Source organism: Genypterus blacodes, unplaced genomic scaffold (assembly GCF_046128005.1).
Source record: "Genypterus blacodes isolate CSIRO-AG114 ecotype Tasmania unplaced genomic scaffold, CSIRO-AGI_Gbla_v1 ptg000099l_1, whole genome shotgun sequence".
NCBI classification, from domain to species: Eukaryota; Metazoa; Chordata; class Actinopteri; order Ophidiiformes; family Ophidiidae; genus Genypterus; species Genypterus blacodes.
In genome coordinates, this window is record NW_027466903.1 from 2,052,692 (window position 1) to 2,065,331 (window position 12,640).

General features: G+C 42.8%; 2 protein-coding genes across 2 annotated transcripts; one reads left to right on the forward strand and one right to left on the reverse strand.

Annotated features, from left to right (window-relative positions):
* Positions 1-1,801: 1,801 nt before the first annotated feature.
* rab21 (RAB21, member RAS oncogene family) lies at positions 1,802-5,423 on the forward strand. Its single transcript, XM_076159714.1, has 7 exons — positions 1,802-2,270; positions 3,826-3,885; positions 4,008-4,115; positions 4,279-4,342; positions 4,695-4,749; positions 4,835-4,923; positions 5,038-5,423. The coding sequence occupies exons 1-7, from the start codon at positions 2,130-2,132 to the stop codon at positions 5,172-5,174; spliced, it is 654 nt and encodes a 217-aa protein (XP_076015829.1). The 5' UTR covers positions 1,802-2,129; the 3' UTR covers positions 5,175-5,423.
* A 1,383-nt stretch (positions 5,424-6,806) lies between these two features.
* LOC143008110 (tetraspanin-8-like) lies at positions 6,807-11,806 on the reverse strand. The gene is made up of 9 exons (XM_076159712.1): positions 11,644-11,806; positions 10,451-10,522; positions 9,974-10,090; positions 9,632-9,706; positions 9,441-9,536; positions 8,301-8,414; positions 8,177-8,212; positions 8,008-8,091; positions 6,807-7,839 (listed from the first exon to the last, which is right to left on the reverse strand). Exons 1-9 carry the CDS (start codon positions 11,701-11,703, stop codon positions 7,699-7,701), a joined length of 795 nt encoding a protein of 264 aa, XP_076015827.1. The 5' UTR covers positions 11,704-11,806; the 3' UTR covers positions 6,807-7,698.
* Between the last annotated feature and the right edge of the window lie 834 nt (positions 11,807-12,640).

Sequence of the window (12,640 nt, forward strand, 5' to 3'; positions counted from 1 at the left end):
GAAATCTGTAGTATGTGTGTTTGTGTTACATTTCCCTCGTCCTAGGGGCCCCAGGATGAAAGAAATGTGGCATGTAGGAGGTCTTACTTTTAGTTTAGTTTGTTTGTTTGAGGTTTACTTATAGCAAACCTCTTAGTGAGGGAGGTGTGACGCCTACCTGCGCCCCTTCAGGCTCGGCCCTGCCAGTGCACGGGTAGAGGCTGAACCTGAGCCTGAGTGCTTAATCGTCTGCACCTGTGTTAGGGTGGGGGCCTATATAAAGGGTGCTGTCTCTCTCATCTGTCGCTCTTCTTTACCTACTGACACATTCATGCATGCACCCCCACGCAACATCTAAGATTACCTTGGTTATTCACACACTCATGCACGACCTCTAACATTACTTTTGTCACACTCCTATTTTTGATTGATTGATTGCTACAAAGAGTAATAAATTCTTATTATTTGAACTGTCTTTTGTCTTGTCCCTCATTATGTGACGGTAAATGAGTCTGCCGTGACAATGTATGTATGTATGTATGTGCATACATTCCCCCCCCCCCCCCCCCCATCGTCTGGGAATTTGTGTTGCAGTACCTCACAGGTCTGACAGGTGGAGACAAAATAGAGACAGTGAGAGAGTGCTTTACTTGCACAGGTAATTGTTTTCTTATGGTCTCGTGAAGACAAAACAACAAAGGATTTCATATAAAAAGATGAGTCAACATCTTAAAGTCACATGAAGCTCCTGAGGCTGAAGACATGTTTATTCAACAAACACAGATCTACTGTTTATTTGCTGAAAGCCACTCCTAAATGTTCCATACCTGGCGCAGAGGTAACCAATCATCTTCCAGCTTCTCTTTTGTCATTTCACCTTTAGTTTAGTTGTTTCCTAGTTTTAAAGGGTTCATTCAGACTCTCTTCATGTTGTTTGATCTCTTTCTCACCATTAGCTTATGTGCTTGAGCGAGGTAGGAAATGTGGCCTCCTATCACAGCATAGCAGAGGTGTGTCTGCAAGACCTCTCAACACCTGGACAGGACTTAATGGTGCAGTGAAGGTCAGTGAAGTACAAAGGGGACACTAACAAAGTCATTCAGGCAATATTCTGGTTCTGGTAAACTACATTTCTCTTTACATCTGAACTCTCCATGTTTGTTCTCCTGTAAATTGTGTTTCTGTGTAGATGTATGTGCTTCTCTTCCTGGTCTGTAGGTCTTTGAATGGACCAGTAGCATCATTTGGTTTTACTCTTACATATTGTACTGCCAGATTGCTGCAGTTTGTCGTCTCTCGCCGTAATATTTGCCTTGAGTTGTTTTGCCAGATGTGTTTGTCCGATGTACTTTAGCCTCTCTCTCTCTCTCTCTCTCTCTCTCTCTCTCTCTGTCTGTCACACACACGCGCAGAACTGGTGGTTTGACAGGCGCGCACACTGTTGTCATGTGACACAGCAAAGAAGAGCGCGCAGCACAGAGGTCTCACTCTAATCACACATCTGAGCCTAGTATTTATTTATTTATTTTTTGGATTTCTACAGTTCTTGGAGTAAAATGGAACAGTATTTTAAACGTTTCTAGGGAGGGCAAATGCTCAAATGGCATAAAAAACTGTTTAGCCACCGCTCCAAGTAGCACCCTTACATTTGCATTGATTATGTAAATTCAATAATGATTAAAACTAGGTCATTATTGTTATCATAACTATTATTGTTGTTATTTCACTATGTAAATGACTACATAGTGGACTCTTGGAAGTCTACTGTCTTTACAGACGAAGCTTTAAGTGAGAGTCGGAGTGATCCATTTCTCTTAGCATAGATTATCTCTGAAGGAGCTAGCCGGCTAGCTGTAGCTAGCAGAGTGACGCCATTAGTTGGGTAAAAAACAGCGTTCGCACTGAGCTGAAGAGCGGAACAAGCCCCCCGCTGAAACGAGCTTCCGCGTGTCCACTGCTGGGTATTTCCTGAAGGCATTCTCCGCCGTGCTGTTGCCTCCTGTGGCCTCAGATTTTGGCTCTTTTTAAGGCGGGAGCCGATGTGAGCTATACGGGACTTCACCTCGGAGGGGTTAGCATTAGCTCGCTTGCTAACGTTAGCAGACGCTTGTTTTGGTAAAGCCGAGGATCTCTTCACCAAACCAGCAGCCATGGCGGCCGGGGGGACGGGCGGCGGCAAAACATACTCGTTTAAAGTGGTTCTTTTGGGGGAAGGCTGCGTCGGCAAGACGTCACTGGTGCTCCGCTACTGTGAGAACAAATTCAACGACAAACACATCACAACTCTCCAGGTACGGAAGCGGCTACCCAGCTAGCTTAGCCTAGCATGTTGTTATGGTAGGCAACCCGTTTTTTCTTGGCATCAAACTGAAGGTGTGTTTTGAAGGGGTGGAGTTGTTTGTTTCAGTCGCCGTATGCTTGTGTGTGTGGGGGTGTGGGTGGGAGGAGGTATTAATAACAATTTGAGTTGTGTGTGAAACTGGAGCGCTCGGTCGGGATTATTTGAGGTGACTGGAGCACAAACAAACTGACCCAGACAGACTGAGCAAGCTGACTTGGGCTTTAAATCTGAGCTATCGGGACGGAGGCACGTCGCCATGGTAGCCGGCGGAGCAGGATCATAACAGAATATGAATTGTCACCCTGTTAACACGGAGTGTGCGTGGAGCTTCGAGCATTTGGGTCTGAGCCCCTCCAATATCGGGCCTCCCATCTACTCTGCCCACTGTCGCTGTATCATTATGGGTCTCGATCCTCCATTGTTGTGACAGTGAGTAACAGGTGGGCACACCCGAATCCAGATGGTGGCGAGAAAGAGGTCATATTTTTACATTTAAACACATTTACATTTCCGCTGTGTCATATATAGGAAATGTTGTGGTAGTTCCAAAATTCGCGTGTGTATGTATGCAGCGGCTCTCAGTGGAAATGGTAGCACTTCTCCCATGGTGGGTTGTTACATCATTCAGGGTTTGTCACATTCATGCGCAAGTACAAGCACGCACTCAGCCTGACGTTTCTGTGAGTTTCCTGTGTTACTTCACACTCAGCTCAGGTGGATTTGAAGCCCTGCTGTCACATTCAGATGATTCACAGTGATTGTTTAGTGCCTCAGTCAAAGTTTGTGTTCAACCAAAGAATCAGCAGATGAAATGAAATCAGGCCCTCAAAGCTCTGGTTGGATCAATCAGCGGAACAGAGATTAGCTTTGCTAATTCTAAACATTCAATGATCAATTTACCATTTGCATCAATCTTCACTGTCTCGCTACTCATTGTAATAAATCAGACTTTGACCTTTAGGTTCCTATCAGAAAACATGTGGTGGCTGTAAACAGACAGTTTAAAGGAAATGAACAAACTGCCTATGATAAACCGTTACCCAGGATTTTTCCTCCCAAATATATTATTGTGATGCCACATTTCTTTGAATCAGTGATCATTTACCTCCAGGCTGTGTTGTGTTGTGTAGTAGGACGCCCCCTGGTGTATGGATACAGCACAGTGGATGGACAGTTCTCGCTCTCTCCCTCCCTCCCTCTCTCGCTCTGTTTCACACTGATTACACTAAACTTCAGCTCTTGCGTCATTAACATTCCCACTAACCATGAGCAGGTCAGAGTTCACACCACCTTGTGGATACTCATGTGACCACAGCCTGATGGCGTGTGACAGAAACGCTGAGGGAAGAATGTGTTTCTAGTAATTTAGCCTGTCATGATTATTGCATGCTAGAGGACACTGGAAGTAGAACTCAGAGTGGCTGATGGGTATTTTGGATAAGAAACCTCAGATACTTTTTGTTGTGTTTTATGTTTAATAATCCTCTTCTTCGTGTCCTCTCCAGGCGTCCTTCCTCACAAAGAAGCTCAACATCACAGGAAAGAGAGTCAACCTAGCCATATGGGTGAGCCTGAACCTTGCTTGGTTGGTCTTTAATTAAGATGACATATACAGCTGGATCATTCTCTTGATATTTAGCGTTTCCTTCCCATGTCTCTTTGTCTCTCTTGCTCTTATCCCCTGTAGGACACAGCTGGTCAGGAGCGTTTCCATGCGTTAGGTCCCATCTACTACAGAGACTCCAATGGAGCCATATTAGTGTATGACATCACAGACGAAGACTCCTTCCAGAAGGTTAAACATTCACACCTGGATGCTGTTTACCGCATTTAATATACAGTGTATCTACATGTCATACTTACCTGTACATGGGCAAGCAGCAGCAGCATCATCATCATCATCATCATCATCATCATCTGTCCCCCATTGGCCAATTAAACTCTTCCTCTTGTTGCAGGTGAAGAACTGGGTCAAAGAGTTGAGGAAAATGTTGGGCAACGAGATTTGTTTATGTATAGTAGGTAAGTTGATGTGAAACTGTCACAATGACGTCATCTCGTAAAAGTGCAGCGTGTGTGATCCAAACCAAATATGTGGAGACGATTTATCAGAGAACTGAGCTATCAGTTTGGATCCAAAGGTCATTCATATCACCTGTCCAATCAGATTATCAGTCCATTCATGTCCTAAGACATCTGGGTCTGCAGTCAGTCAATTTGAACACAATGTCTTCTTCCAATCACATTGTCTGATTATTGGTGGTGGGTGTGGCCTGATTGAACCTTGAAAGAATAATGTGAAAGTGTTACATGGTGTGAGGATGTTTGGGACCAGCAGGGGGCAGTGAATGTGTTTGTTTTGCTTTGTCTTCAGGAAACAAAATAGACTTGGACAAAGACAGACATGTTTCAGTGGAGGAAGCTGAGAGGTAAACACATTTTTTTGTTCACAAGTGACACAAAAATATGAACGAGGTGATGATCATCTTTCTCTCTGTCTCTCTCTCTCCTCAGTTATTCAGAGTCAGTTGGGGCCAAACACTATCACACATCAGCCAAGTTAAATAAAGGAATCGAGGAGCTTTTCCTGGATCTCTGTAAAAGTAAGATCTGGTTCACTCTACACAAGTAATCAACAATAACCTGCTCAGCAGTAGTTGTTGTCATTACCTGTTTGCATGTTTAGCGTAATATACAGGGTGTGTGTGTGTGTGCAGGAATGATGGAAACAGCTCAGGCAGAGGAGAGGTTGAAGGGCAATGGACCCGGCCAATCAGCAACTAGGCGTGGTGTACAGATTGTGGATGATGAGCCACAGGCCACGCCCGCTGGGGGCTGCTGCTCTTCTGGCTAACACATGTACTCACACACACGCACGCAAGCACATACAGCATCTCTGTTTTTCAGGTTTGTTCAGTTTTAAATGGTAAAGTTCATCTTCATATTTCTGTTCAGTGGCCCCACAGCTGCAAAAGATCATGGGACAAGATATTACCCAGTGTTCCTGCAGAATCTAATGAAACATGATGCTTCTGTTTGAATATCATGTGATTTCAGTCACTTCAACATACAAATAAATCATCTTTTAGCACTTTAATTTCTGCTTTTTACTGTAAAAACCCAAACTGACTCTATTTCAAAGCAGCCTTATATCTCAAATTACAAAAATGACTACAGCGAAAAGTTTTCAAACTGAAGTAAAATTTGACGGTGTACAAAATCCTCAGTAAATAATATTTGCTTGAAATGTTTTCTGAACATTTTTACAGTGTAATAAATAAAACCTTCCAGCTCTTTAATGTTTCTCTTATCCAGCATTCGCTAATAAAACTTAATTTGAGACACAAAATGGTGCCTCAGGCCAAGTATTCTTTCCCTCTACCACACACACACACACACAAACACACAGTCCTATCTGATGCTCAGCCTTTGGGAAAATCTGTGCTGACGAAAATAGAAAACTTTTTTCAAATTATACTCAAAAATTTGTTAGAAATTAACATCAAAATTCAAACTTGAGATTTGATGAAACGTTTAGAACTATTAAGTTGAAAGTCTTCATTATCCTCTTCATTGTAGTTTTTCTTATCTGATTGTTGTGTGTTTCATTTGTTTGTTTTCCTTAAAACATCGAAATCCAACTGGGTCTTAATATTTTATTTGAATTAATCTGAACTTGCTAACCTTGGTATTTGTTAACTGTTCACCATAAAACCTTTTTTTCTTTTTTAATTCTTGATATCTAAAACTGAATCTGGAGTGTTTTGTAAAGAAAATAGAACAATTGTATCAATTCACTCAACTAATGTATAATTTTATCTCCTATTTTAATCTTAAATTTGCAAATGAAATTTATTTTGAATATTTAAAAGCAGGTGGAAGATGAATAAACAAATGGAAAATAAGATGAGAAAGTGATGAGCAGCCCATCTGTTGTCTTCATCTCATGTGACTGAGGGTTCCATTACTATGTCATTTTCATGAACACTTGACAGCCTGGCTGTCTTTGTTTTAGTTCTACAGGAACATTTACAGCAATGACCCGTGTTTAACGAAAGCTCTACAATCACACAAATATCTGAATGCTCAACTATGACTTGCATTAGAATAATCTATCAGATTAGTTTATGTCCGTGTCCTAGAAAGTATATGTTTTTACGGTAATTTTTTATAATCTTCCAGGACAAAAGCTTAATTTTGTTATATCAATTCCCACAAGTTGTTGCGACGTCAGAACTTCATCACAACGTTCTTCAGCTCCACTTGGTTTTTGCCAAAAGGACATGATCTCTGGAAGTGTCGTAAAACCACCTCTAGGAACCTCAATGAGAACTTCAGCAGCTCTGCAAGGATCCCCGGGACCTACTGGTGACCCCTTAAAGCTCTTCACAGATCCATGGAGGTACAAAACTAAATGAACAAGACAAAATTACACAAATGACTCATTTTTGACTTTTACAGTAAATTATGCCACGCAGACATTCAATCAAGTTTGACTTTTATTTATGGGAGAGTACACGCTGTCATTTTACAATAGTCCCCATTTTTAATGGAAAGTAAAATATTAGTTTTACTCTTTACCTTTCAACTTTTCCCTTAAATATAAACATGACAGGATCACATCTATAAGAACAAATCTATGTATGTAACAGACTGCGACTCTGTCAGGAACTTGAATCTATCCCAGTGGAAATATAAACGATTCAAACAAGTCTGTGTGACAATTTAGCATTTATGCCTGAAAAACAAACAATAGTGCAGGAACACTAAGAAGCTATTGCGAAAAGCAAACCCATCTGCTTCTCACGCTCTGGTTTGTAATAAGCGTTCCAGTCTCAGGAAGGCGGTAATGAGCTTGCTAGTGTTATCCAAGGCCAAGCTAACATCTGTAGCTATTACACAAAATAGGCTATGGATACCTACAAACAGATCAATTATTTTGACTAAAGACACATTCTGTAAAAGCTAAATGACAACACAAGTGAAGCCAGAGTTTTTCAGTACCACTGCTCAGTGCATTCAGGAAGAAACATTTAACTCTCTCGCTTTAAAAATAGAAACTTTATTTTTAATTAAGTGCAAAGCAGCACAAAGTTTTTAAAACTTTGTCAAATTTAAGGCAATTTGCGTTTTATAGGATGAAATGTTTGTGTGATTAAAACAGTAGTCAGGGTAGTTAGGTGAAATGACAAATCAGAAAGAAGTTATTGCACCAATCCAACACACTGAAGAAAAAAGCCTAGGAAGTTAAATTCAATCCCAGATCAATAACCAGATATAATTTTTAATGGTATTTTCTGCACCAAATAGCGGCAGAAGACCAACAGAGAGGAAGTGATGGAGATGAGGGTGGACTGCTGAAAGAGGTGGCGGTGGCCTCAATAGCCTGGGGTATTTTGCAGCTCCTGGTACTTGGGTGGAGCTGGGCTGAAGATGGCAGGCACGGACAGCAGCACGGGGAGCTGAGCGCGGGGGCGGAGCTGGTGGATGATCATGGAGGAGAGAGCCAATCCCAGCAGCTGAAACACACACACACACACACAACGTAAACACGTCTTCCTAATCTTCGGTGAGTCTGACGTCTTCACTGTTAAGTCTTCCAGCTGGTGGCGCGCAAACCTTTCTCTCTTCCTCCAGGGTGTTCCATTACTTCCTGTTTACAGATAAACAACGAAAGCATAACTTACCGCCAGTGCAGCCAGAGTGAAGACCACGCCCAACAGGATGTCAGAGGCCAGCAGAGCGTAACGCGCGATGATGGGGAAGCAGGGCTGCATGTAAACACGCACATTACTGTCGCGTTCAGTTTTACAGATGTTATTCATGTGCAATGTCGAGAACAACCAAGAAACTCACCTGAGTGAAAATGTACTTCTGCTGCCTCATCAAGACCTGAGAGTGAGAGAGAGATTAATGCATTAATTATTTACATTAGGAATAATGAAAGCCATAAGCAGGTGTGGGTGTGTGTGTGTGTCACCTGATAAGAGATGCTGCGGCACATCCCCATCTCCTGCTCCTCCTGGTTGCACACACAGGACTCTGGGATGTTTTGTTCCCAGTCATCAGAGCCGAACAGGCCGCAGCAGTGGAGCTACATTAAACAATCAAACAAACATTTACCTCACAATTACCTTAAAACTAAAGAGCTTATCAATTTAATATGTAGAGTGTATGTATTTACAATACAACTATATGTATTTAAATTGAATAACTGTACACCTAGTGCAAAATGTGCAAGATTATTCAGAGGGGAAGTAGCGGAGGCAGTGGCTCAGTGGGTAGTGCTTCCGCTTGGGAACCGGAGGGTAGCCAGTTCAAGCCCCTGCCGAGGTGCCCCTAAGCAAGGCACCGAACCCTCAATTGTTCCCCCCTCTGCGAAGGGTGGTAATGTAATGTAAGTCGCTTTGGATAAAAGCGTCTGCCAAATGATCGTAATGTAAAGTAACTATACTGGTGGCGTGAGTTTTTGATCCTGATGAACCTCAGCCAACCTCAGAAACCATTTCTCATCACAGATGGTTTCCAAAGGAAGTTACACAGCACTTTACATGGGTAAATGCTGGGCCTCTCCAAGCAGATGTGGCCCTGAAAGAACAGTTTGTAAGAACTGATCCTTCCACGTTCTGGCTCCAAATGGTCTGAGACAGCTTCCCCAGGTCTGAGGAAAGTATCCCTGTACATATCTTGACCATGTTTGGCTCTACATTCAACCTCGAGCTAGCTTTCTCCACAATGTACATAATCAAACCTAAATATTGTCCCTGGCCCACCAATGAGCACCTCCACGTGTGTATGAGAATGGCCCTGACTCCATTCAAGCCCAGATTTAAAATCATGGCAGGACAAGCTAGAGCTCATTTCTCTCACTGAGCAAAAAAAAGTGGGGAATGTAAGAGGGGAAGAAAGTGATACTCTAAATTCTAGAATCTAAAACTGTTCAAATGTTAAGCTGTGTTGAGACCTCAGGACCATTCCAATGTGGACACACATACTCACAAACACATAGAAACACACGCACGCACACACAGCAACACCCGTCTGACAGCTGCGCTGGGCTCTGGATGCTGGGAGTGTAAACATGTTTGTCCTGTTGCTTTCAGTCTTGTGAAGATCTTACCAGGCTCTGCAGTCCCTCAGCCATGCCCTGGATATCTTCTGAAGCCTTGTCCAGAGGAAGAACCCTGCGGAAGCGCTCCTCCAACGTGTCCTTCAGCTGAAACCATAGCAACATGCCCAAACATAAATGTCCTGTATTAAACAGAGCCACAACGCTTCAATATAAAGCATAATAGTGTGATCGGTTCTCACATGGGGACGAATCATGGCAGCAGGAACTCCAGTTCTGAGCATCACCAGGCTTCCGATGACCATACACACCAGGAACTACAGATGAGAGGAGTGAGTACTGAGTGCAAAAAATACTGTTGAACATGTGAAAGATTCCACTAACATAAACGGAGACTCCAGAATGTGCTAATCTAGTGGATGGTGGTGTGTGTGTGCGTGCGTGTGTGGGGGGGAACCCTGGCTGACAACACTTTTGACTTGATTTATCCAGTTCCCCAGTTCTCACTGAATGATGTCAGTTGACTTTCACCTCCCTGTGTACTTTCCCGACTTGTGTAATCTTGTCAGAGTCAGTGAACTCACCACAATCAGGGCGCCCTTCTTCTCCCTGTGAGCCCCGTAGGCCCCCAGGATGGCAATCACCATGGTAATGGAGCCAAAGATGTAGAGGACGATGAGGCCGGTGGTACGACCCTCCATCTGAGGAGAGAAAGGCCCAGCAGGAGGCGATATCAGTTTATGTTAGGACTTCAAAGTCACTTATGTCATTTTCATTTAGCTAAATTTATTTTAGTTTTCAGAATCTGCACTGTTTGAAGTCATATTAACAGAAAGATATTTTAAAATAAATTAAAACCCGTAATGTAAAATATAAGGGGTCGATTGGAAAGTTATGAGCCTGCTTTTCTCATTACCACTTTCCACCAAAAGAATTGTAATTTTTATCTTCACAATTGCTACAATATGACTTGCAATATACAACCAGCAGGGGACGAGCAAAGACAGGACGGCTTATGTTCGTTCATATCACATTATTGTTGTCATTGTGTTTGTTCTTACGCCGTCTCCTCCATGAGTGCTGGTGGCGACCTGTGACAGCAGGGCCAAGGCGATGATGACTCCGCCCACAATCTGAAACAACAGTTTGAAGACAGTCAAGGTACAACAACACAACAATGAACCTGCACTGCAGTAGAGACTGTTTTCCTCACTGTTCTTGGTTGGGTTTGTTTGTTTTGTTCTTCTGATTTCCATATAATTTCCATACAGTAGGCGGCATTTTAAATCAGTTGGGAGCATAAACTAAATCCTGCTGTACTGGGATTTCCATGCAGCACTTTCAGCAATACTTCTCTTTATGACTACGGCATGGAATCAATGTTGTGCTGGTAGTTATACTTTGAATTTGTACTGTTTGTGTTTGTTCCGGGCATAGTCCGATATGAAGTAGCCTTTATTACCAGGCCGAAGCTCAGGTTTCATTTTGGCTCCAACAAAATGTCGTGCGCAGGCGGATCAGGTACCGACACACCCATAAAAAGGTCTGAGCAGCTTCCGGGATTTTCATTGTAAAAGGCGTGGTCAGGATTTAAGCTTTTCCTGGAATCTGGCCTTAATTATATTTTAACACGAAACTATCCGAGGCGACGACCAATGTGGCACCGAGACGCAAAGTTTAGCCAGTTAGGAAATAAGTGGCGCTGAAGAAAGCTCGTATGTACGTAAACATCTATAAAGTCACGATGGTACAATGCATCTAAATACATGACGGTGTTTTAGTGTAACGTCAACATGTAAAAACTGATAAAATTGTCGCCTACACAAAGCTTAACACAAACGAAACCCTAATGACGCAATACAAAGATAATAAAGACTCCAACAGGATAGATCCACAGCGGTGTTAATTTGAGAAAAACAAAACAATGATAAAAGATTTAACATTGTTAATGATCCGACCATTATACCTTCGACATAGGGAGTCACACACGCGCGCGCGAGCACACACACGCAGGTGAGCAATGTCTAACTTCCCCTCGGTTTGTTTGAACTCTTCTCCTGCTTGAGTCAGGAAACGTTCATAGATTACTTAAAATGGCAAACAGATGAAAGTTTTTGTATTTTAGCGAATAAAATGAAAGAAACAACAAAGTCAACCTTTATCTATCTATCTAAGCTCTGCGGCTGCGCTCTTTGTTATTCTCTACTGGATGTACGGCGAAAACTGCGGCGCTTTCTGCGTGTTTTTAACTCACCGCGAAGAAGATGTTGAAGATGATGAAGAGCCGCTTGAGGCAGGGGTCCACTCGATACATGATTAAGATCCGCCGGTCCAAACACACGCAGACGAGGTATACACACGACACACGCAGAGGGAGAGCGAGCGCAGTTCTGACGGAAGGAGAGAGGGAGTTAAAACATGGTTTGGAGTGGGATGGGCTTCCTGTAAGTGACGACCTCTCCACATAAGGACAATGGAAGTGAGACGAAGGTGGACCAAAGGGAAGAAACACACACGCACATATTAAAGGGGTGCTGTTTGTTTCTGGGAATCTGGGAAAGGGGCAGGAAACTTCAATGCTTCAATGGAAAATTCCTCAGGCGCAGTCAGATAGTCAGATGGAATTCTGGGATTTTTGGATCACTGCAGTGTGTGTGTGTGTGTGTGTGGGGGCGGGCGGTTTAATCCCTTTTGCAGCTTCCTGTTACCCTGTAAAAACTGAACCTACAAGCTAATCAAACTTACAACACTGATGTCATCAGAAATTCCACGTTTACATCATTGTCATTTCATCATATCTGTGCTGGCTGTGTTCTGTTCCGCTGTCTGCTCCTTTTGTGTCAATTCGTTACACAGCCTGCTTCTCTTAATGGTTTTAGTTATCTTCTTTACCCGTCTTTTATTTCCTCCCCCTCTGTATGCATAAAAACAATCGCCAAAAATGTCCCATATTACAGTGCTGCTGAGGTACAAACTGTGACTTGTTTAACCTCTCATAAATGGCTTTCCAGAAACATTTCCACTTTAGTTTGAACAAATACTGAACAAAGGAAGCCCCGGACATCAAAACAACATGGCTGAGGTTCCCATCCACCATCTTTAGACTTGAACACAGCAGCTGCATCTTTACTCCTTAAGTGACTTTGCACAGATAAACATGTTTCTTTGAACTTTGACTCAATCTGCGGGAGTTCCGTCAGTCAGCAGCCTTGTGTTTGACATTCAGCAGCACTTATACTATATTCAGTATT

What these genes read in the sequence shown, in the direction of transcription:
- rab21 (XM_076159714.1), top strand. Translation starts at nt 2,130, where the DNA reads ATGGCGGCCGGGGGGACGGGCGGCGGCAAAACATACTCGTTTAAAGTG. An exon ending in AACACATCACAACTCTCCAG is followed by an intron (nt 2,271 to 3,825) that starts GTACGGAAGCGG and finishes TGTCCTCTCCAG; the next exon opens with GCGTCCTTCCTCACAAAGAA. An exon ending in TTTCCTGGATCTCTGTAAAA is followed by an intron (nt 4,924 to 5,037) that starts GTAAGATCTGGT and finishes GTGTGTGTGCAG; the next exon opens with GAATGATGGAAACAGCTCAG.
- LOC143008110 (XM_076159712.1), bottom strand. Translation starts at nt 11,703, where the DNA reads ATGTATCGAGTGGACCCCTGCCTCAAGCGGCTCTTCATCATCTTCAAC. An exon ending in TCTTCAACATCTTCTTCGCG is followed by an intron (nt 10,523 to 11,643) that starts GTGAGTTAAAAA and finishes CTGTTGTTTCAG; the next exon opens with ATTGTGGGCGGAGTCATCAT. An exon ending in CTGAGGGACTGCAGAGCCTG is followed by an intron (nt 8,415 to 9,440) that starts GTAAGATCTTCA and finishes TGTTTAATGTAG; the next exon opens with CTCCACTGCTGCGGCCTGTT.